The following is a 24,661-nucleotide window of genomic DNA, read 5'->3' as shown; positions in this document are numbered from 1 at the left end:
TTGTAGCAAACTAAACCGATGTAGTACATTTAAGTCTCGAGAATGTGTCCGTGCTTTCACTCGCCTCTTCCAAATGAACCGATCTGCATTGAACTGATCTGCATTAATTTATGGCTATTGCTGCCACACTTTTGACTGTCGTCAGTAAAGCTCTTTGTGACTGGAACTTGAGAATGTTAATGCAAAATGGGAATTGTAATGGTAATTCTTACTGCAATAAATGCTATGTTAAATGCTATATGCGAGTTCCTCTCAGAAGTTTCATGCATGTTAATTTGGACTACTTACTAGATTTCCATTGTATATAGTTATGGTTGTTTATTTAACCATGTTTATACAATTTCCCTCCTTTTGTTCTATTCAGCCCCTATAAATCGTCCCCAGCCATGTAATGTACTGGCAATATCACATCAGTCGTGTTGGCCAGGTCACCATTGAAAAATATATTCTTAGCTCAATGGGCCTTAGCCAATATAAACTTAGTGACTGACCTGCTAAGTTCGTGTTATTCTTCTTTTCAGATTGGTGCTGTGTAGAAGTCGCAAGTGTAGTGGTAGATTTTCCAATTCACGGAGGTAACTGTATTGTTTCAATGTGCCTTTCATCAGGCTGTATATTGTTCTTGTAAAAAAAGGAAGCTTCAGATAACGTTGCAAATGCTCCCGCTGCTGCAAATGCGTTTATTGTTGTGCCAATTCTGAAAGTGGTACGGTGTGTGTTCCAGACTTCAAGCAGTGTGCCATTTAAAATAAACATTCCCTTATGCGTGCATACACAAATATTACTATCTTGTGCACCGCTTGGTATATTTCTTGGTCTCTAAACTTTTGGCCACGACTGCTATGTCCGGTGGGTGATACCCAGCAGTGGTCACATCCGCTACATTGTTTGAAGGCAAATATCTGTTGCAATAATGAGCTTGCCACCGTCACGGATTTCTGTTTGCATGAGGCACCAATATTATCCACAAAGTAAACGTTGTTTGTGCGGTAACTACATGTTAAGCCAATTAACACTTTACGCATGATGGCTGGACGGACAACCACCTTTGCAATGGAATGGGATTTATAAGACACGTGAATAGCTGTACATCTCTAGGCACATGTGCACACAGTTCGTTTCACCCCTGTATCACCAGGCCTCTTGCAACCAAACATCCAGCACATGGATAGATGGATGAAATCAAATCAATATTAAACTGTTTTATGTCATTACAGAAAAAGATGTTACGTGTGATACTGCCAAGTATTGTAAAATAATAATCATGAAAAATCTATGTGGAGAAAGTCCATTACAAAATAACTAATGCCCCCTGTCGATATCGTTTTTTTATTTCACATAAACAAATAAATGTAAACTAAAAACAAAACTATAAACTATTGTTATTTTACCAAGTAAGGCCGACTCAGCTATATAGCTCAAAGGGCCTTACTGAGCTATCATGTGTAATCAGTCGCACAAATGATAGCTTAACGAAGTGGCTTATCAAGTGGAAATGTATAACAGCCAGATAATATAAATGCATGTTTCTAAATGTGGAGGGAAAATCCAGAGAACCCGGATAAAAATCCATGTGATCACGAGGAGAACATGCAAACTCCTAAAATACAGGCGTCAGGGTTGGGATAGAAGCCCCAAACTCTTGTATACCAGGCGAGGTAGTTAACATCTTGCCACCGCATTGGCCAGATGCCCTTCTGGGAGGGCATCTTAACAGAAGCAATGGTTCAATGCAAGTAAGATCTGAACAGATTTCAACAATTAAGAGTCTTATCAGCTGCTAGAATCAGAGTCTGTATTTAGGCTGGTGGAATCCGATGAGCTATGAAGCTCTTTGACCAGTAGGGGTGGGTCAGCGAGTTAATAAACAAATAGTACAAAAAACTGACATAAGAGCAAAAATGATTTTTTAAAGTAAGCAAGTCACTAAAAATAAGTAAATAAATAGTACAAGCACAAATTATAGAAGTACATATGTAGTGACTGAATCGGAGACACTAACAGTTGGAGGCACTCTGTTTATTAACACGCACCAACAGGTTAACTTCCAAATAATCCGTCTATAGTCGACTATGGTTCCCAGTCAGGACAGCTGGTAGACTGCCTGACTGGCGACACCGAGATGGTGAAGACGGACACGACGGTGAAGACTCCAGCAGCATGATGGGGATCCCACTCCAAACGACAGCCCCGAGGTCCCCCCTCGGGGCCCCTCTTATACTGTCAGCGTGGCCTGGCTCCGCCCCCGGCCATGCCCCCTTTCTAGAACCTGCCCGAGAGTTCCTGGTGTGTCCCTTCCGTGACCTTTCCCCTAGATCCCCCTCTGGTGTATTACCTTGCCTGCTGCTGTCAAAGCTGCTGTAAGCTGCAGATCCCCTTCCCCGCCAGCAGCAGCACTATGCTGCTACACAGCTAATTCTATGTCACAACACATACATTCCTGCTAATTAGTCAACACCAAATTCTAGCTTGGGCAAGGCAGCAAAACAACAACAGTCACAGACCACACCAAGTCAGGCTTACATGAAGCAATGCTAGTGAGCTGACAAATGTTAATTGGCAAGGAACCTTTGAATTAGACATGGGTCCTAGCCAGTCTGACGCAGAACTTTCTAATACAATCCACAAAATAATCATGCTGCTTGTAAGATGCACTCCCAGAAATCAGTTTGGTGGATGGGCTGTATAAAACAATACTTTCTTTTTGTATGTGGAGATAGATATGGAAACAAAAAGTTAGTTTTATATATTAAATGACGTAATTAGCATAAGTTAATCAACACACCAAGTTGAAGAGAAGGTATGTGGATGAAAATTATTGCCTGCTTGAGGTTTATAAAACAGTAACATTTTAATATGTTCTTCAGGGGACTGGAAAACCTGAACGTTTGTATTTGAGAAAACTTTAGATCAGAGAATGCTATTTTCTGCCATGAAAATCAAGTGACAGAAGCATAAATACCATGCGGAGATGTATAGTGACAAAAGCAGATGAACAACTGGTCCAGATGTGTGTAGATTGAGATAATCACAGAGCATGAGAGGGGGTATTGTGTGAGAGAGAAGCTTATAGAGAGAGATAAACAGCACAAGAAAGACAGGGGAGAAATGAGCAGAGTAGGAGGAAGTGACAGCTTGAATTCCATGCTCATGTCTCCTGTGCCATCTCCATCTCTGCTTCTCGCTCCACCCCTCTGCCGCCTCTCACTCCACATATTTCGCTTCGCATTAACCCAAAGCTCACTTATGACAACACGTCACAGGGGACAAGTAATTTTAGAGCGCCAGGCCACATTAAAGGAAGTGGAAACAGACAAGGAGCAGGGAAGTGAAAAACTAAATATCATGCAATGTTTCGTGAAAAACGCTAGAACTACATTTGTTTTTATTTTGACAATGGTGGCAGCAAACAATTAGTCACTTATTGCAGTGCTTTCCTTGAGAATCAAAATTATAGCACAACTTTATTACATAAGTTAATCCAGAAATTAAACACAAATGTTAAGGACTATAAATGAACACCTTTATAAAAGATAAGTACCTCAAATTGGCGGTGCCAGACTACTTTTCTGAGGCACTGGACCAGTCTACAGTTTTGCTTTAAGAAAACTTGAAAGTACCACAATATAACATAATCGACAACCAACTGCGTGGCAATCAAACAACAAATTAACTCCAAAGCAGTAGCTTCATCAGCCAGTGTGAAATTCTGGCAGTGCATTCTAATTAATCTGCAGCACGTGTTGTGCTCAACTGGAATATGTGGCGTTAACAGTGCTTGGCAGGAGCCATGCATAAACTATGCCCTGCCACTACCACACAAGACGTAGCGGTGGGACCATGGCATAAAATCTCAACATCTTGCTTTTATTGTATTTTGAAGAATACATATCGTCGATAACACTGCCTTCAAAGGGAACGTATGCAGTAGGTGACGTTTTGAGCTATGGTCCTTCTTCACAGAGGTCAACCTCTCTAACCTCTCCGGCCTCTCTATGTGCTGTGAACGGGACCTTGCCCGAACATGTCACCTTCTACATACTTTTACTTTCAAGGGAGATTGATGGATGAATGCAGTGTTATTGATAAAGGCGTCATATTTTTGTTATGTGTTTATGGACTACTTACAATGCAGCATCACCAAACAACTCACTGTGCAATGTCTCAAATGCAATTATTCTCACCCAAATGGCCAGATTTACTCTTTTCCCAGCGATATTCAGTTTCTTGGTCAAGAAGGATGCCTGCAGGAGAAAAAATACACACATAATAAAACATGAGAATGACCAAACATGTAAACTGTTATACAACGCAAAGCATTGAGTATCACTCTGCGCATGACAAACACCAGATAAATGCATTACGTTTGCAGTAAACCGTAGAATGTGGGAGAACATTTTAATTTATCACCCATTATTTAAGATGCATATCGAGCCTCATTTGTGGATAATTGTCAATGTAAGCTGATAACTGTTAAGGAAAAGAAATGGGTTAATCTCTACACAGGAAATACAGCAGAACTTCCATAATCCATGCTGACATGGGGGAAACATTGCATATCCTTTAATCTGTGGTCAACCGTGGTAGCTACACCCAATACCAAGGAGAAAGAGACTCATGGATTAATTGCAGAAAAATGTAATTAGTGTTTGGCATGTTAAATGACATCAGCAACAATGTTCAATTGGTACGTGGGTTCCACAAAATACAGCAAACCCTCTCCACCCACGGACTAGCCAACTGCGGAATTCATGTATTCACGGTTTATTATCTGTATACCAATTGACCAAATGCGGCCTAGAAATTTTGAGTATCCCCGGGTAAGCAGACGTCTGCAACAAGCATTTATAAATTTTCCGGGGTCCCATTCTCCTCCGTGCCACCCCTAGCGCTGCGTAGCTTATCAGCTGTCCAGAGAGAAAGACAAGTGATGGGTTTGAGGAGTAAAGTGCAAGTGTTATTTAGGCTTGTATATAGTGAGAGTGTTGTGTCTGTGGGGCGATTCTTTGGGGTTAATGAGTCTATCATTCTAACCATTAAAAAAAAGTGATGTTATTCGGGATAGTGTTGCTGGTGGTGTTCCTTGTCCATTCCTGCCTCTGTGCCTGCCTCCCCTCGTCTGCCCACTCATTGTTCACTGATGAACCGGAGGAAGAACGGGAGGGTGGGCTGAGCCCCTCCTCCTTCCTCCAACCCTTCCCCATTATCTCATTGTCCTCGTCATAATCATGGACTTATACCCTCAATATTAAAGGTATATCGAGTTAATGTAATCTTTATTTATGTTTCACTATGTTATTATATAATTCACTGCATTTTATTCGTGTCTAGTGAAGAAACAGGCAATTTAATTAAGCCATGACAAGTCTGACCGCAGCCTCGAACCTCCTATTTTCCATAACCCTGTACTTTACCAACCACGGATTTGCCTACGGCGGTATTTTCCAGAAACGTAATCCCCTCGGTTTTCGAAGGATTGCTGCACATCCTTTCTGTCAACACCCCATTTCCACATCGACAATAGGAGCCGAGCCGTAACTCTAGCTCTTAACTACAATGATAACCCTGAACCCTGAAGAGCAATGCTTTAATTTAGTCTCATATGACAAAAAGTCATGAATGAGGGCATTAACAGCAGTGGCCATAAATACACGTAGAGAAAGAAAATATTATCACTATATTCCATATTCCATCAGGGTTTTCAGTTCAAACGACAATGAACTAAAGTTCAACATTTTTACTCAACTTAACACTATAATATAATATACCATGTACTGTACACAAGTGGAGTTGCGAATTACAAATATATGAATGTGAGTAAAACAATTATCTGCGTGCTTGTGCAGGAAAACATAACAAAATCCATTAAAGGGAAATCTAGTCAAATTAGTTCATCGCTGTTAAGTCAGGCAAAACATAATTCCACTCGTATTAATGCTTATATGCATAGTTTGATAAATACCACATTAAAGTAACATTTCAACAACAAAAAGCCTTTCAGAAAATGGTATGAACCGTAATATAATTTCACCAAATTCAGAAAAAAATGCCCTTAAATAGTGCTCGTCATGGCTCAATCAGATCAGGTGATTCATTCCTTGTTACCTCAATAGCTCTCTTGCATATACAGTCATGAACTCTGCTTCACTGTATTTTGCCAGGTAAGTACACTGCTAGAGTGAGAGCTATCACTTCATAATGCCCATCAAAAAATAACCATTAACACAAAATAATCATTATAATCGTTATGGAAGATATTACGAACGAAGTAAATATGCACAAATTATACCTCGTAATTTGGTTACTTTTCTCGACAGGCACTCATTATTAGTTTGTCTTCATGTACTATGTAGATTTGCATTGAACTAGGACCCATATCTAACAGAAGGTCGTTGCCTATAAACATCTGACAGTTCACCAGCATTGGTTCAAGCAAGCCTGACTGGTGAGACGATGAATGTCAAAAAGCCTTTCCTGCGTTTCTTCGTGTTGAGACTGTGTGGCTAATTTAATGCATAAAATCATAGATTTTTTTACATGTGGAGGGAGAGGTATGTAACATAGTATTATCTGCCTAATTGTCGACTCAAATTGAAGCTTGAGAAATCAATACTGAAAGGTGTGAATGATATCTCAGTGCATTCTCTCACGGAGGTAAGAAAATATAAGAACCACCTTGTGCAAAGTTAATTGTAGTAATCACATGAATCTGCTGGTTGCTGCCATTGGAATGTGGAATTTCCACCACTGGCACAGGTTGAACACCACCCAAACTTTGGTTTGCAATTGTAGAGGCTGATTTTGAAATGAATCACTCCAGTGTAGGGATTTATCAATGTTTCTGCAGAACCCTCGGGAAATCCTACACCCCTCCAAAGTGTCCAGTGTTGTTGTTCAATGCGATCAATGCCACAGTTATGTAACACAACAACAATGACTAAACAGTTATTTGTCACAAGTCATGGCACCTCCAGCCGAGCACCAGCAAGTCTTCAGTGTGTTCCACCTACACCATCGCAGAGAGCTGAATATCTACCTGAATGGTTAAAGGGTGAGGCACGAAGCACAACCCCCGTCTACTTGGGTGTGATGATGCTAGACTTTTGGAAACATCTGAAGACGATGGCAGTAACGGTCAAGATGCTTGGTAACCTCCTTTACACGCTGGCTATTTCAACATGGCATGCAAATGCTTCAACTTTAAGGATGTCACGCTCTCGCTATCTCGTACTCAGCAGCATAGTACTGCGCACCAAAGAAGTTATTAATTGGGGATCGTGCAGTAAGTCTGTCCAACTAGCTTCAACCTGCCAAGCCGTCAGTGGGCCTTGCAGGTTCCGGAGGGGGCAAGGTCTTTGTGCAGCCAACCTCCATCGTTTGGGTCTTAATTCCAACCCAAACTGCAGCTGTGGCATTGTACAGCTGTGGCATTGTACTGTACAATGTTACACGCTGTTGATGAGTGTCGACTAAGTTCAGCGGAGATCTACGAAAAACTATGCGTGGCCACCCAGGACGCTATCGCATGGCTCGGCGCTTTTGCACACGCTGCAAGAATGAACCACACAAGTACAAGTGTGTAGACAAAGAAATTAGACGTATTAATTGATTCCACAACCCCCTCGTACAAACATCTTTAATCATAAGTTTTTTGGGTTAAATCGAAGAAATATGTGTCGCTAAACCCGCAACTATCCAACGCAGCCAATTAGTAAGGTGCGTCATGTAAACAAAACATGTCAATTAATTACTAGTTCAGCACACCGATGTTCTGGTGGCAGGTTTAACGACATTTATATTTACACAATCTAACTCAAAAAACCTTTATTATGGATATTGGTCCGCAAGCCGACGTGCTAACAAACACCTTTACGGTTCACCCACACCCGAATGCTTGCCTCTATGGATCCCTTGTCTGTTTAAGGCCTGATGTCTGTTAACCCTTGGTCGTAGACATTGAATAAACTCAAGGAACCTATTCCTATAAATCACATCGCTATGGCTGGGATTTCCTGTTGTGTTCATGCTTTCTGACTACGATGGAAATCGTTAATGCAAAAGCAGTCTGTCTGCAATGAGAGCAAGAAAACTCAGGAAGAATGATGCAACATGAACAAAACTTTTGTATTAAGTATTACGGACTTGCCCAACAATAAACTGGTGAAATTCATCAAAGGGTTGCTTAAAACCTGAAAGGTCCAAACAAGACCTAAAGGGACTTGACTCGGCGTTCCACTCCAGGGCGAGGTATACCTTTCCCTGGCAGAGTCACGATCCAAAAACCTTATTCATAAAACATTTTTGGGTCAGCCCGTGTAGGCATATCACTAGCCAAAAGAGCCAATCAAATCAAGTTGTCACGTGGGCAAATATGCCAAATTATTTTGTTAATGGACAATACTGGAATCTTGATTTGAAGCTTTCGTGACTGCAGGAATCCATACTCTCTGGTTATTTCGGTAAAGTCACGTAGGTAGAAAAAAAACCGACGTTTCGATCGCAACACAAGCATCCATCTTCAGGTGAGAAAAAATTATCTGCTATTGTGGCTTTATATAGGCACGGGAGGGGAAAGGGAAGGGAAGGAGTTCACAGGGGTGAGGGGGAAGGTTTGTGGCGTGCAGGGACAGGTGGGGGCTGGCACCGGTGGGAGAGGTGGGTCTGAGACCAGGTTCGCGAACACAAAGCAGATTTGAAACACGGCAGAACCAACTCCTCGGCGGTGGCGGATCATTGTTTCAACACTGTGGGCACACATGACATTGTTTTCTTCGAGACTAACTTGCTCTGCAAACCCTCGGGCCACCTTCAGAGATTTGGTCATGAAGCATTCCAGAAATACAGACAAAACTTTAATCGAGAAGATGGATAAAGATTGAGCAATCATTGGAAGGATGTGATAAACCACGTCAAGTTTAACTGCTTTGATTTTCACTCACCCACCCGGTTGTCGTCGTCCGATTACTACTTGTACTACAAGTCCATTTACTTGCTAATTTCTCTAACACCACCCGCCCATGCACGCCACAAACCCTCTCCCCTGTGAACTCCTACAGCCAAACTCCCCCCCTTCCCTCCCCCCTCCCGTGCCTATAAAAAGCCACAACAACAGATAATTTTTTCTCACGTGAAAACGGACGCTTGTGTTGCGACTGAAACGTCATGTTTTTTTTATCTACGTGACTTTACCGAAAGAACCAGAGCGTATCAATACTAGAATGTTGCAAAGTAAGCAACATTAAAAAAAAAAGTTTAAAACGATCTACGAAATTAAATCCAGCATTATCAGGTGTCAAAAAAATGTCAGCTCTCACGTGTAAGAGTTTCCTGATAAGGGTCCTTAAGTCGGTGCTTATCCATGGTTACATCTACAGTGAAGGACTTCTCTTCCCAATGGGTTTTTTTGCAAAATGCAGGTCTATCACAAATGGTCAATCCATCTTCGATGCATGCCATGCTGTACGCATCTTTATGATGTATTCAATATACAGTAATCGTACGGCAATACCTCTGGGACCCCGGTGCAACATTAAAAACACATTAGCTTTGTGACATTCTCTTAACATAAAAACAGCACTCACATGTGCTGATCATGCACAAAGACCCAGATTATAATTATCCAGGATTATGACACGGGACCTGCAGTGGTTCATGGTTCGAATCCTGCATTCGCCTCGATTCATAAAAATACGTTCTCTCTTTCACAGTGGATGTTAAAGATCCCGTGACATAATTCTCAAGAGTGGGCCAGTGTGCCTGCGTTATGGTAAACTATTTGGCCAAATAATATTCGCTAAATAACTCAATTGGAATTCATAATAAACGTTTTTGGGTTAGATCGCGTTATTTATAAATGTGTCGTAACCCTCCACCACCCGACACGGCCAATCAGCAAAAAAGTGTCACATTGACAAAAGACAAATAGTTCACTACTTTAGCCCACCGGTGTGTTAAAGAGTGATTCCACAACATTTTCAATTTTTGAGTACGAAGTTTCGCTGGTAATTACATCCAGCATCATCGGGCAATTTGCCAGAATAGTGAAGCCCTCACTTGCTCCTGGTCTTAAATAGAGCAGCAAGGTGACGTCATCATTTAACTCATTCAGGTGCAGTGATTTGAGGCGGAGGGGGGGTATTGTAATCATATAATAGATTAGTAATCAGTCAATTGTTACGATTATGAGTTGTAGATTAGTAATTAGTTGTAATGTGTATTATTTAATAACTGAACCCAATTACTATAACCACTCAAGTGCAGAAATTAAAGGTGAGGGGGGGTTATATAGTAGATTAGTAATACGTTAATTATTACAATTAGTAATAAGTTGTAGATTAGTAATTATCTGTAATGTGTTATTGTAATTATATACTACATTAGTAATCAGTTAATTAGTATGTGTTTCCCCTATAAGGAATTGAAATATGTATTATTTAATAATACGCTTCCAGGCCGCACCAAGCCTGGAGCTGTCAGAGCAATTAAAGTTATTTCCACGTCTCTCAATTTCAATGGATTCTCTAATTAGTCTTAGCCAGTAATAATTATCTTCTTGGTTCTTTCGGTAAAGTCACGTAGAAGGGAAGTAATAAAATAATAAAAATAAAACATAATAAAATAATTCTCACGACGTTTCGGCCACAGCGCAAGCAGCCATCCTCAGGTGAAGAACAGGTCTGTCAGAAAGACAGCATCTGAATGAACACCACCAGGCATGGCAGCGTAAATTTAAGCTGGGTTGGAAGGGGAAGAGCGCCCCGACAAAGGAATTCGCATATCAAGAGGAATCTAGCATACCCATGGGAAATGCAGGTATGCGACCAGTGCCACTTATGCCCGTGCATTATGCAGGAATAGCAGCATCAAAGGGAGGGGATATGGGAAAACCAGGTATGTGATTAATTTAATGTTGGGTTTGTCTATGGCAGTATATAGTACGGTGTAGACTCGTGTGATGTAAGAGAATCAATTTTAGATGGAAGCATATTATATTTTTTACGACGTAGAATTGTAATGTATTACTTACTGTTAGTAACTCAGCTTATTGTAGAGTATATTTAGTATACTGATGATACTATGTAGTTTATACTTTAGTTGTTTACGTGGTGGTTTTAGTTACTGCAGCTACATACTATTAACACTCCTTCCCTTTATTAATGCTACCCCTATCCCCTCCCTTTGATGCTGCTAATCCTGCATAATGTACGGGCATAAGTAGTACTAATCACATACCTGCATTTCCCATATCCCCTCCCTTTGATGCTGATATTCCTGCATAATGCACGGGCATAAGTGGCACTGGTCGCATACCTGCATTTCCCATGGGTATGCTAGATTCCTCTTGATATGCAAATTCCTTTGTCGGGGCGCTCTTCCCCTTCCAACCCAGCTTAAATATACGCTGCTAAGCCTGGTGGTGTTCATTCAGACGCTGTCTTTCTGACAGACCTGTTCTTCACCTGAGGACGGCTGCTTGCGTTGTGGCCGAAACGTCGTGAGAATTATTTTATTATGTTTTATTTTTATTATTTTATTACTTCCCTTCTACGTGACTTTACCGAAAGAACCAAGAAGATGAATCCCTGCAGTCACGAAAGCTTTAAATCAGTAATAATTCGTTTTACACAACACTTCAACATTATCAAAATCAATTTGAGTGTCCTTGTTGGCAAGCATGTTCTGCCACTGCCGACAGTTGCGTTTGAGATAATTTAATATTTCTTTGGTGTTCTTTTAGTCTTGCGCCGATGTTACGTCCCGTCTGTCTAATATAGCATCTGCCACAAACAATTAATCCAATATACACCTTCTGTTAATAATTTAGGTAATTCGTCATTAGTGCAAGATACTAGTTTTTGAATTCCGTGTACTGTACCAAATCTTACTTTAATGTTTTGCTTTTGCAGTTACTCCTGAGATATGGTATTTTAATTGTTTTAACGATCTGATCGCTTTCAGCAGTGTTGCTTTGCGATTGTGATTTGGCATTCAGTGCTCTGTTAATTTGAGCATTATTGTAGCCATTCTGTCGTCGTGCTTATTTAACATGTTTAATCTCTCTCACTAGACTTTCATCATCAGACACTGTTTTAGCCCGGTGTATGAGCATCGTGGTAAGAGAGGATTTCTGAGCTGGGTGATGATGTGAATCTGCATTCAGATAGGCATCAGTGTGCGTTCGCTTTCTGTAAACGCGGTGTTATTTTACCATTTAGACCATGTCCAAGCAAAATATCAAGAAACGGGAGTGTGTTATTCAACCCCATTACCATAGTGAACTGGATGGCCAGGTTTTGTGCATTGAAATGATTTAGAAAATCATTAAGTGTATCTTTACCATGTGGCCAGACAACCAAAGTGTCATCCACATATCTAAACCAAAAAGATGGTTTTAATGTACTCGAGGCAAGTGATCTTGTTTCAAAGTTTTCCATGTACAGATTTGCTATAGCAGGAGATAAAGGAGAGCCCATTGCTGCTCCTGCCTTTTGTTTAAAGAAATCACCTCTCCATAAGAAGTAAGTGTTATTTTAACAATGGTCAGCGAGTTTCGGATATATTTTGTCAAACCTGTATTCTTTACGAGTGTATCAAATAATTTAAGCGACTCATTCACTGGAACCTTTTATCAGAAGTGAACCTTAGTGAGAAATCACATCAAAACTCACCAGAATATCATTAGGGTTAAGTTTAATATATTTAATAACATTCACAAGATGTTCTGAATTTCTTATGAATGAAGATGTCCTACGCTTGTCAGGGCACTTCTGAAAAACAGTAATGAGACTCAGTGAGGCTTTCTTGGTAAAAAGGCATAATAAATAAAACTAGCAGTTCTACCTTATTAGGAAGGTACACAAATGTTCTAATTTCAAACAGAGAAAGTTTGTCCATACGCATTTTGTTTAGGTAAAATTTCGAGTGATTTTTTAAAACATATTTTTCAAATATGCAAGAGTCCACCCAGTAAGAGCGGTACAGTTGAATAGACCATAGTGTATCTTGCAGCAGTATGTATTCACCGATAATGCAATACATAAGCACCATTGATGGTAGTGACACTTTAAATGTGCATCAATATAGAAAGGTGCAGACAAGACAGGATTTGCACATGCAGTAACCCCGATGTCACTCGTGTCAGCTGTTAAACGTGTTTCCACTCATGACCTTTACAACAGGTACACGTGACTGGAGACAATGATTTGGAGAGAGGTGGCGAGGTGGCTCAGGTTAACTATGTGTTTAAGCACTGAGTCAATACCAATGAGATCCTGGATTTCAAACTAAACTATATATTTTTTATTTTACCAAGTAGGGCCCACTGAGCTATATAGCTCTTTTTTCAGAAGTGACCTGGCCACAAATTATAGCTCAACAAAGTGAATGATCAAAGTGGATATTTATAGCAGCCAAACACTCTTAACACATGTTTCTCAATATAGAGGGAAAAACCTCAGAACCCAGAGAAAAATCCACACGACCACGGAGAGAACATGCAAACTCCAAAAAATAAACAGGCGTCAGGGTCGAACCCACGACCTCCTGTACACCAAGCGAGGGAGTTAAAATTTCCCCGCCATGGCAGCTTAAACCCGGTCTTGAGCAGTAGCAAATTGATGGTTTTAGTCAAGCTACCAATGACTGCACAACAAATGATCCTATTACATTTGCATTTTCACTGGTCTTTTTCTATTTCATTGACATGCAATTAACAATTTTGGGTGGTGTATGGGACATGTGCCCCTGGGTGTGGATGAAGGCATATTGAAGTGACTTAATAAGTAGTTCTAGATCATCATCCTGGGACTGCTGAGACACGGCAGTGCATTACTGGCGACGAGTTTCTAATTAAAATGTATTTTTCTCTCCAGCAACATTAGGATGATTTACTGGGAATAAAAAGGAATACAAATTACTTGGCGAACACGACTATACTTTACTGTGACATGCATCCCCTCATGACTGCTTGTCCCTTGCCAGTACAGTACCAATGTTCATTTCTGGTGGCACTCGCCCCAATCCACACAGCGTGGTCAAAGTAATGTCACATGCAAAGTTGACCTAAGATTATACAGTACAATGGTCCCTACGTTTACGATGCCATTAACGATATTTCGATTAGGGATCTGCCTACCATAGGGTCCCATTGCTTCTATTAACAATACATTATCGATAAACGATAGGTTTACAATATCACGCGACTGCCAATTTCGGACAATCCAAATGCTCTTAAGTGGACTCGGCAGACCTCAGCCAATCATCGACGCCCTTCTATGAGTGTTTTGAGAGCCTTAGGTAAGAATTTTAATTTTATGCTCTATTTATTCATTATTTATCGATGTTTCTCTTAATAGTAATGCTTTATTATGTTCTTATGTTTAAATATTATAAACTAAGTTTTTAGGGTCAAAAGGTAAACTTTTGACCATCTTACAAAAAATTCAGCTTTTAATATGTATTTCCTGTACGGTATTTCCTATACGACAATTTCAATTAACGACGGTTTTCGTGGAACCAATTAATATTTTTAACCGAGGAAGCACTGTATCTGTTCAATTCACATACAGTTTCCATCTAAGCTGCATAATACACTGTGGGAATGCCTTTAACCCAATTTCACTTCAATGTTACAAGAATTTTTTTTTCTTGTGGTCTCTAATACATTACTAATCTGCATTAGGCTCCATATCTCAAAACATCAGACAGGACTATAAAAGTATACTATATCAGATGTCATCATGGGGGCTTAAACATAAAACAATCATAAACTTTGTAAAATTCCTACCAGTAAATGCACACGTTTGCCTCGAGGTTATGGGTTAGAGTTCCACTCATATTCCCCTTCTGTAATACAGTACAGTATATGAATGAGCCTCCTGATTCACTTGCCAATTACATCGATTACAAAATTCATATTTCTTTAAGTAGGAATTTAACGTTGCTATCTTTCAGTGCTGCACAATTCAATGGTTAATCCCTTTACAATATTGCATATTAATCTTGTACATGTTTTCCTGGCATTAAACCAATTTGCTTTAAAATGTTCTGCCTTTCAAGGTAAACCATAATCACACTAATCCCATAGTGTCCAAGCAGGCCACATGAAATAATAGCCTCTGGAGGTTTCAAATCATACTAAATTAGAAGTTTTCTGGTCAGATAACCTGAGTGGATTCCTGTCCGTCTGGGTGCTACTCTCCCAAGTGCGTGTGTGCGGTGGTGACGTCTTCGCACATATCTGCGTGGAGACTTCACCTGCATTCCACAGTGCTTAACCGGTTCATGAGCGCTAAATATCCCACATCGGCACGGTGGGAGGAGGCCCTTCATCCAACAGGTGATTGATGTATTGCTGTAAATAATATGAAAGATGAAAATGAAATAAAAGAACTGTTTTATTTTTACTTACCTTGAATCCTGATGCTAGCTTGCTTGTCGGAAGGTGAGTTTCTAAGAGGCGACTCATTACATTTCGTGGAAGATTACTCCTCCGAGAAAAATAGTTTCGCGGTTCAGTTCAGAAGTGCGACCGAACGTTTGCAAGTCGGATGGTTATGGCGGTTCGTTCCTAAATGCGGATATTCGTAAGTCTGATGCTTGTATCTCAAGGACTGCCTGTATTTGAAAACAGTTTTTCCACCTGGCTTTCTGGAGCAGGGAAGGAGGGTCACATCCAAAGAATATGGGGGCTGCTAGTAATGTGTAGTGCCGTAGATGGGCCGCACTTACCGGCAGTGGTAGACAGGGCCCATCTGCAGGTGGTACCTCGTACCGCCAGGGGAGGGGCTGCAGTAAAAGCCAAAGAGGGGAGAGGCTGCTGGGGGCTCAGGATCCCAGACAGCTAAGCCCCTCGGCACTACCAACGGGGGGGGGGAGGCTGTGGGGGATCTAGGATCCCAAGCAACCCCACCCCTCGATCAGCAAGGGGCATAAAAGGGCACCTCCCCAGCCGATCGGGACCAGTTGAAGCCCAAAGCCGAAGACCAGCTAGATAGGACCTTGAGACCCCGAGCCCCGCGGTCCTTATCAGGGCCGGGACCCTGCGCGGCTCAGTGGTGAGACCCTGGGAACCCCTGGCCCGACCTCCTTGTAAGGGCCGGGTCCAGTGGGTCAGTGGTCGGAACTCGCACCCTGGCTAGGGAGAGTTAGAATAGCCTCCCCCTAGGCACCCATAGCCGGAGGACCCTGAGTATAGTCCTGTGTTAGGGCAAGTTAGCCAGGAGGCAGTACCTCCCCAGACAGTGGTACAGTAGGACAATAACCCTGAGTGTTCTGGGACTGTACTGCCGAGCGAGGTGGTTTAATAAAGAGTGTTGCCTCCAGGAACCGTCTCCGACATTTCCTGAATCCCACAACACTACAAATGTATAAATATAATGCACCTCTACCATGCATTCAGAGGAAATGTGTGCCCCCATTCTCAAAAAAGATAATTGGGTGATGCTCCATTCCATTGACAGCCAGCGATGGAAGTTCCGCATTCCAATGTCAATAAGCTATATATAGATAGGATAAGTCCTATTGACTTCCCACAAAGTGCTTCTAATTTTTAATGACCCCTTGAAGAATGATGCGGAACCATATTCTCAATCGAGAACAGAGCAGAAAAAGCCATTTACAGTAGAACCTCTGGTCACGAACGCTTCTGACCACGACCAAATCGGGTTAAGACCAAAAAATTAACAAATTTTTTTATTTGGTCACGAACACAAACTCGGGTGACGATCAAACACGACCGCGGCCGATTTCCCCCTCCGCACCATTATTTTTTGTAAGCGCCAAATTTCCTGTTGTTTGGTTACAACAAACAACACAAAGCGTAACAGTTATATATATATAACTTTTGTTATATAAAATTCCTAGTAAGATATAAATTTTGTGAGTGTAGTCAAACCCCTCCCCTCTCATTCAAGCCATACTTTAGAGAGCGAAAGCGCTGAGTACGTACATCGCTAACATAAGAACCCGTTAATCTCTTCTCGCATCATTTATATGATGATGCGGTGAAGTAAACGTTCATACGATATTACGGCGAATGCTTCCAAAAACAATACTGTACCCAAATATTACTGTTAACTTACTTTCAATAAAAACATGAATTGCTCGTACGAAAATTCTCTCTCTCTCTCTCAGAATCGACCGACTGATGTAGCAAACGAAACAATCATCTTGTTGAACGATTCTAAACCTTCACGCAGCAATGTTAGTTTTCTCTGTTGTTCAAGGTTTTCCCAGTGTTATTCAATGTTTTTATATTTAGTTTACTATTACACTGTGAATTCTATGGCATAATTAACTATTTTTGTGCTTAAAAATCTTTAAAAAACAATATTTATATACAGTTCGTAGGAGTCTGGAACGGATTAATCGTATTTACATACAATCCAATGGGGAAATTAGGTTCGAGTCACGATGGAACGAATTATGGTAGTGACCAGAGGATCTACTACTGTACTCCCTGGCTTCACCAATATACAATGACCAGCATTGTTAAGTATGGTCAAATAACCCACATGACCCACACATTGTAGGGAGACCTTCATCCAGCAATGGCCTGACCAAAGTGCTGAATGCGTCCAAGAATAATTATGGGTTTGTCCATCTACCGAATGAAATTTGAACTCATGTTCATGGGCACTCTGCCACAGCATAAACAGACCAAATGCAATGCACTCTTGAAGCTATGACTAATATTTACTTTAGGGGTTTGGATGCTGTTTATTATATCAGCTGAACACAAAAAAGCACAACATATAACCAATAACAGATAAAAGCAAATGGTACACAGGAAACATCTAAAAGGTGACTTCAAAAAGACCTTAGTATAAACCACATAAAAAAAGCAAATAACCCTCTCACAAAATATAATCCAGGGATCTGAGCATAGATCAATAACCAAAATATTTTCACAAGCACTGGACAATAATCATTCCCATTTCCAACCAAAACCAGTGTGAAAAAAATCACAAATTCCTACGGTGGTGCCTATACAGCTCGGCGATTCCCACGATTCCTAACTTCAAATCAAGATTCGATCTTAGGGAGTCAAATACGATTCCTAAGCAAGTACACGAGATGGAATGGCCAATGTGGAAGATTGCACAGAGCTAGGTGTGGCATTCAAGCAAGGAGAGGGGGTCTTGTCCATGGCACCTGGCCAGCCTCGCGGTGGCTTAGGCTACACACAGCAACAAAGTGTACAGCGTAGCATACATACAGGTAGCTTTGTGCTTATTGCTAGGCATAAACATGGGCCACTTGTGTCCACGTATATTAGTAAAACATGTATGGTTCTTGGAGTAATTGCCCCGCTCTAGTGGTCACTGTTATGATGCATAACCTAAAAAAATATCTACGTACAATATACATGCGTGCAAATTTACATAAGTTGACGAACATTTATGCAATTGGTTCATATGGCTCCTGATTTTACTGGAACCACAAAATGCACAATGAAAAAAAAATGATGCTTGAATTGATGCGAAATCCTAACTCCATGACAATTATTTGAATCACGCGGATTACACAATTAGTGGAGACATAGCTCCAAAGGAGAGCTCACTGTATGCGCAGAAGAAAAAAAAATCTAGCAGTTTCCTGTTGAAATGAGCACGAGATGGTAGTCATCTGCTGTTTACAGCCCTCATCCAGTGGTATACATTCCACATCCCTATGGTGTGGATGAGTACCAATAAGTCAACTACGAGTGACCTCTCCACAAAACAATACACATTTGTATCAACCGTTGTAAGAAGATAGGCTTGGGTGAACCCCCATCCAGGTTTTGAATTCGCGTATTTTCAAATTGTGAGCAACCTGCTAACCGCTTCACCACCCAACCAGTGTGCACACTGTAGTGAACAATAATTCTGGAAAGGAATCACCAGTTACTAAAAGAACATTTCTCAATAATTATATATTATCCATTAGGAAATTTCCCACACTGTCACAAATGTTACCACATTTGAGCAAATTGCAAAAACGTGTCAACTGTGATCCACAATCTGCTGAACGGACAAGTCACGTCCCATGACCCAATATTCATTATTGGCAATGGATTTAGAAATTGGCAGGTACCTGGCAAGTGGAGAAAGGAATCGCTGCAGCAAAGACGCAAATTCAGCAAAAGTCGTTGGGAAATGCACAGTAAGCATTCTGCCTACAAGTAAGTGCATGTACAGCATTGAGTTTAGATTAACAAATACCACTGAAACGAGCACTCATTCTCCAACTCATATTTCAGTGGGTTGAGATCTCATCCATATCAATTACACATCAATCCACACAATGGGGAAATTAATTAAGCTGATTTCACATGTGTTCTGTAAGGCATCATTAAAGGATGAGACACATTTCCATCCATGGCTGAGCTTACATTAACTTGGCACAAGATGGCACTCTCAAACTAAAAAAGGCACTCTTAAAAATTCACACAATTAAGCTTAGTGACGACTCCGCATATAATGGACAATACTCAGTTATTTTACTAAATAGAGAAAAAGCAAGTTTTATGGGGCATGCCATAAACCCATCACAGCATGGGCACATGCATTAAGTCAATGCAGTGTCGTCTGCACAAAAAGCGGCACATTATGACACTGCTTGGCACAAGTCTAAGGGACACCGTAGTTTGGTAGGTACTGGAAAAATTAAAATAATTTAACAGTACTTAATAATCTACCCGACTGGCAGTACACGTTCCCCATCACAATCACGAGTGTGATAATGAAGATGCACCAAAAAGAGGCAGCATGTATCCAATATTCTTTATGCAAAGAAAATTAAGTACCGGCAAAGTCACATAAAGTACATCGCCATACGCTACAAAAAAAACACATGCAAGGCATGTGGACTCATTATAGAAAGGCTCAGCATTAGCACTTTCTGTAAAACTACAAACCCTTTGGACACCATTCAAATTACAGCGCGCGCACTCACATCACGGGGTCACGCAATCTTGTAAGATTAACATGTGCTTCAACCGTTGAACCTTGCTACAACAACCCCTAGTCGTTAGACCCTCGTCCAGAAACATGATAAAAAAAATACGTGACAAACGCTAGTGTAGTTGTAATAACAGAACATGTTGATGTGAGGAATATGCGGATGTTAAAATGGGAAGAGTGATGAAGGAATTAGGTGGCACTGGTTACTTCTGCCTTTAGAAAAACGTTGTAACTGGCAAAGCGATGTTTACCTGTGAGGTGGTTACTCCCCCACTGCTCTGAAATGGTATTCTCCTTGGACTGTTTTACTTGTGATCCTTTCTTGAAGTCTAAAGGCCCTTTTCCCACCTCAATCCAACATACTTTCAACGAAATCAATATTACAAAAAAAAAAACTTACAGCCATGTCAAGTCACAATTGGATTAAGGCCTCCCATACGCAGTTGCTCATTTGACCATGCTGTTCAGTTCCCAATGATGAAGTGGGAAGGCCAGAACACATTCAGATATAACTTGCCACTCCTTTGAGCCATGGCCAGGATTGAAACGTTGGTTGCGGGGTTCATAGGAGTGCGCAAACTACTCAAACTATGTCAGTGACAAATGCTGTAACCCAGTGACCTGATGACAACGGCACACACACCCATAGACCACAAAAAAAAGTGATAAACACCGTGCCACAAACATTAACTAAGACCCATATTTTGATTTAAAGCTTTCGTAAATGCAGGTTCTTTCGGTAAAATCACCCACATTGTAACCCAGTGACAACCACAGTACGCAAAAGACAGTGATACAACCCGAAGCAAACACCCAGAGCTTAAGATTCATGTTCAATTGTATTTTGGTGCGGTGTGTAAACATTTGTCACGAGGGAGCCAAAGGCGGCCAGGGCGTGGTGCTGCCTCCCTCGTGCGCCGTGCCGGCCTTCAAAGGTGCTCGCTAACAGCACTTGGCCCAAAAGTCTGTTAAGGCTACATGGGGGATATTTGTATTTGCAACCAATGACGCACTTGCACACACACGCATCAGTGACACATACATTAACCCAAAAACTAGTGTCACGAGTGACACACTCGATAACCCTCAATAAGAGACACACGCAGTAACCTACCGAGCGATACAAAGAAGCCTAAGGACAATGACGGCGGCGAATCCAAAGGCACACGAACAGTGCCACGAATATTTCAGCTACACAGTGATCCAAATACACGCGGGCAATCGTCTCCCCACGTGTAGACCCGTCGGGGCAGATGCTGTTGGCGAGCACCTATTAAGGCCGTATCCCCTGCCGCCACGTTGTACACACCGCGCCAGGCACGGTGCTGTACTGCATTCGTTTAAGGCCAATCCCTTGGGCAGATATTCTGCCACGGATGGTCACCGTTGAGGGAGAATCGATCCCGGGTCACCGGGTTGGTAGCTATCCCATGCGAGCCGTGTTATATCCCCCCTAAATCCACAAGAACATCAACAACATCCGCCTCTCGCGATTAAAAAACAAACAAGTGACGTCACCGCGCCGCTCGGTGCCAGGCTAGGTGCACGTGGAGACACACGCACGCTCACGCTGGGCACCTGTAGCGTTGTGATGTGCTTGTCATTGAACTTGTTCTCGCAGTAGCGCAGCACCAGAGACGTCTTCCCCACGCAGCCCTCGCCCAGCAACACCGCCTTGAACGAGTGCGCCCTGCCGCCCCCCGCAGGGCCTGCCATGCCGCATCCAGCGACCGTCGCTTTTGTATCGGGACGCCCTTCCTCCTCCTCGATCGGCGATAATAAAGCCGCCTTCTCGACTCTCGTCTCCCACTGCCTCTTTTCCGCGTCTACCGCTGTCTCACCGCAAACCGAGAGCGCCGTCTGCGCCGACAGGGGAGCGAATATGGCGAGTTCCTTGTTGTGGATTTACATGAAGCCTTGGGCTTGCGTTGGGCGTGACAACTCAGCCGACGTGTTAAACTGACCGCCATCTTACATAGGGTAAACCCCGAATGTGTTCCTACGGCGCGCGGCGCGTTTTTGATGATGTTGCACTAACGTTCTTCGGAGCGGATCCTCCCCCCTCCCCTCCAGTCTCGAGGCGTTAACCCCCTAGTAAGATGGCCGCCCTTGCCTTTGCAACAACATTGCCAAAGTAAGGCGGGGGGAGGCGTGGCCTTCGCGAGGGGCGTGACGTGCCCGCGCGTGATTGCAGCGTGACGGCGGTGAGGCGAAGTCTCGCGAGAAGTCGCCGCGCGATGACTCTACAAAAAAACCCGAGCCGCCATCTTTCTTATGACAACCCCGGAGCAAGGGGGCGGGGGGAGGCACCCCACGCTGTGGCTGTAGCCAATCAGACACGAGATCGCGGTCGCACGCACGGTAAGGGAACCAATCGGGTGGTTTCGCAGGGGAACAAAGGGCGGTTTCGTTGCACGTGGCAGGTTCAAGTCGACGCTTCCGCGAGAAGTTGTGCGCTGCGAGGTGACGCACTGACTTCGCTGACTTAAACCCTTTAGTTTCCACTGATGTTTTACATCTTGCGATGTAAATAGTCGACTTATATGTAACGGCTGAAGACCCCACCCATTTGCAGTGCAAGAAATGGGGCCGAAAATAGTACGCCGTGGTGATAGTACAAATCTGAACCCGAATTCGTTTTAGAAGGAAGTGTCCGTCAATCACGCTCTGTATCTCTGAAACATACAATTATTGTATGAAAGGTCTCGAACATACACTGTTATGTCAATGAACGTGCTTAAACAGATTTATTTTTAAAATTGTGATTTTATTTTATGTTGTCCGTCGTCCCCCTTGCACGCATGCGCAGGTGGAATGATCTAGCTGTAGGGGCGAGATGCGTGGGGACCTGCTTTCAAGCCAGGGACAGGGGGTGGTACAATTGCTGCTTCATTATAGGGTGCCGCGGTGGCGAGATGTTATCTCCGTCACCTGGTTTACAGGGGGTTGTGGGTTCGATCTCGAACCTAACGCCTGTATATTTGCATTTTTTATATTCTCCCCGTGGTCGCTTGGATTTTTCTCCGGGTCCTCTGGTTTTCCCCTCCACACTTAGAAATATGCGTTTTGATTGTTTTGCTGCTATAAATCTCCACGTGAGGTATCATTTGTGGAAAGGTCGCTTCTGAAAAAGAGTCAAAAGCTCAGTAAGCGTTACCTGGTAAATAAAAGAAGACAAGCCTATGTGCTAAACAAAAATACATATTAGAATTATTTAGGGTATTCAACAAACTGGAAATACATAAATTATCGGCAACATTCAATCATTAACTATATCAGTAAATGAGGGTATATTAAATGTGTGTGTTTTTATTTCACGCGTACGCCTCTCTTTTTCTCCTGTCACTTTTATTCAACAGAACTCGCATTCAACACCACGTAACTCCGTCGCAACTCTCCCGCCTGCGCTGCTCGCCTGCCACGCTTCACTCGCTTCGCTCTCTCTTTCTCCCTCTGCTAGCCTCTCTGCTAATAGCCTATCGCTACACACTCTGGTAGCTTCCCACCGTACACTCTGATAGCCTCTCCACTGCTAGCCTGTTCTCTCTCTCACGCTCCTAGCCTCTCCACTGCTAGCTTATTACTTTTTACTCTGGTAGCTTCTCCACTGCTAGCCTATATACTCTGCTAGCTTCTCTACTGCTAGAGCATCTCCACTCGAGAGGACGAGGTGTGGAGAGCGGGGCCCGGACTTGTCTTTACTCCAACCAACCCAACTCCCAGCTCTCCCGCGTGTCTCCGCACATTGCCTTATATCCCCTCACTCATTAACTCATTAATTAAGCTGGCGACCTCCCATAACCTCACGCCCGTGGCTTCCGCCGCTATCCCCTCAATCTCCAGACTCTGAGACGCCTACACCGTGTCTGCATTTGCAGCCAGCCAATCACTGTTATGCATCTTAATTGGTCACCTTCTCTGGTTGCTGTCTCTCTCCGCACCTGTGTGCCCTGATATGACTTCACTGTCCGCAACTTACACATGCGTGCACACCGTTTGCAAACCCCGTGCGCGTTACTCCAATACAAATTTGTAGTGACTGTGATTGTCACTATGTGGTGCCGGGCTTACGAAGCCATGGCGGATAATGTGTTGGCATTATGTGTAGCCCACTTACTGGGCATAGTACCAGCCCTAGCGGGGCTTGGGTGAGCGCTGGTCAGCGCGGAGGAACAATGTAGAGTGCGGTACGGTGCGGCCTCCCGGTGATGGAGCGAGAGGGAGTGTCAGCCAGCCAGCGTTACGTTGGGACATGATACGCTGGTTGACCTGCCGACACGTGACCAGATGATATTGGAGAGGGGTCACCGGTGGACAGGAGCCGCTGGGCGGTCACGTGGTATAAAAGAGCTCGGGAAAGAGCTCGAGAGATCTAGAAGGTGGGCGGGGCGAGGGACGGAGCCAGCCCCAGCCCAGGCCAAGACAACATCTGCGACTCAGTTGGAGTTACTATAATATGCATCTATGTAATACATAGATGCATATCAAACAAAAACATTATCAAACATAGAAACATATGCCGGGGGGGATGGGGTATGGTCCAGACCATGCAAGTGTAATGGGTTCTAAACAGGCGCACGCCGAGTCTTAGAGGCAACACGTTTATTGACTAACACAACTCAGACCAGCTAACATAACAGATAACTGCGCAACGCTCCCAAGTTAATTATGTACATTTCGGGTTAACTACATAGGGTGGTGGCCACCGCTCCTAA

At 42.7% G+C, this 24,661-nt stretch overlaps 1 protein-coding gene across 1 annotated transcript in view; it reads right to left on the bottom strand.

Moving 5' to 3' along the window:
- Window positions 1–22,065, bottom strand: part of RAB21 (RAB21, member RAS oncogene family) — a 36,921-nt gene extending 14,856 nt beyond the window's left edge. Inside the window, exons 1-2 of the mRNA XM_078596727.1 lie at window positions 21,525–22,065; window positions 4,185–4,244 (exon numbers count right to left, since the gene is read on the bottom strand). Coding sequence (XP_078452853.1) covers window positions 4,185–4,244; window positions 21,525–21,662 — 198 coding nt within the window. The 5' untranslated portion in view covers window positions 21,663–22,065. The remainder of the gene's footprint in view (window positions 1–4,184; window positions 4,245–21,524) is intronic.
- Between the last annotated feature and the right edge of the window lie 2,596 nt (window positions 22,066–24,661).

This window comes from Lampetra planeri, chromosome 8 (assembly GCF_965212315.1).
Source record: "Lampetra planeri chromosome 8, kcLamPlan1.2.h2, whole genome shotgun sequence".
Lineage (NCBI taxonomy): Eukaryota > Metazoa > Chordata > Hyperoartia > Petromyzontiformes > Petromyzontidae > Lampetra > Lampetra planeri.
The sequence above is the reverse complement of the archived record's forward strand: the minus strand, read 5'-3'. Positions and strand labels throughout refer to the sequence as shown.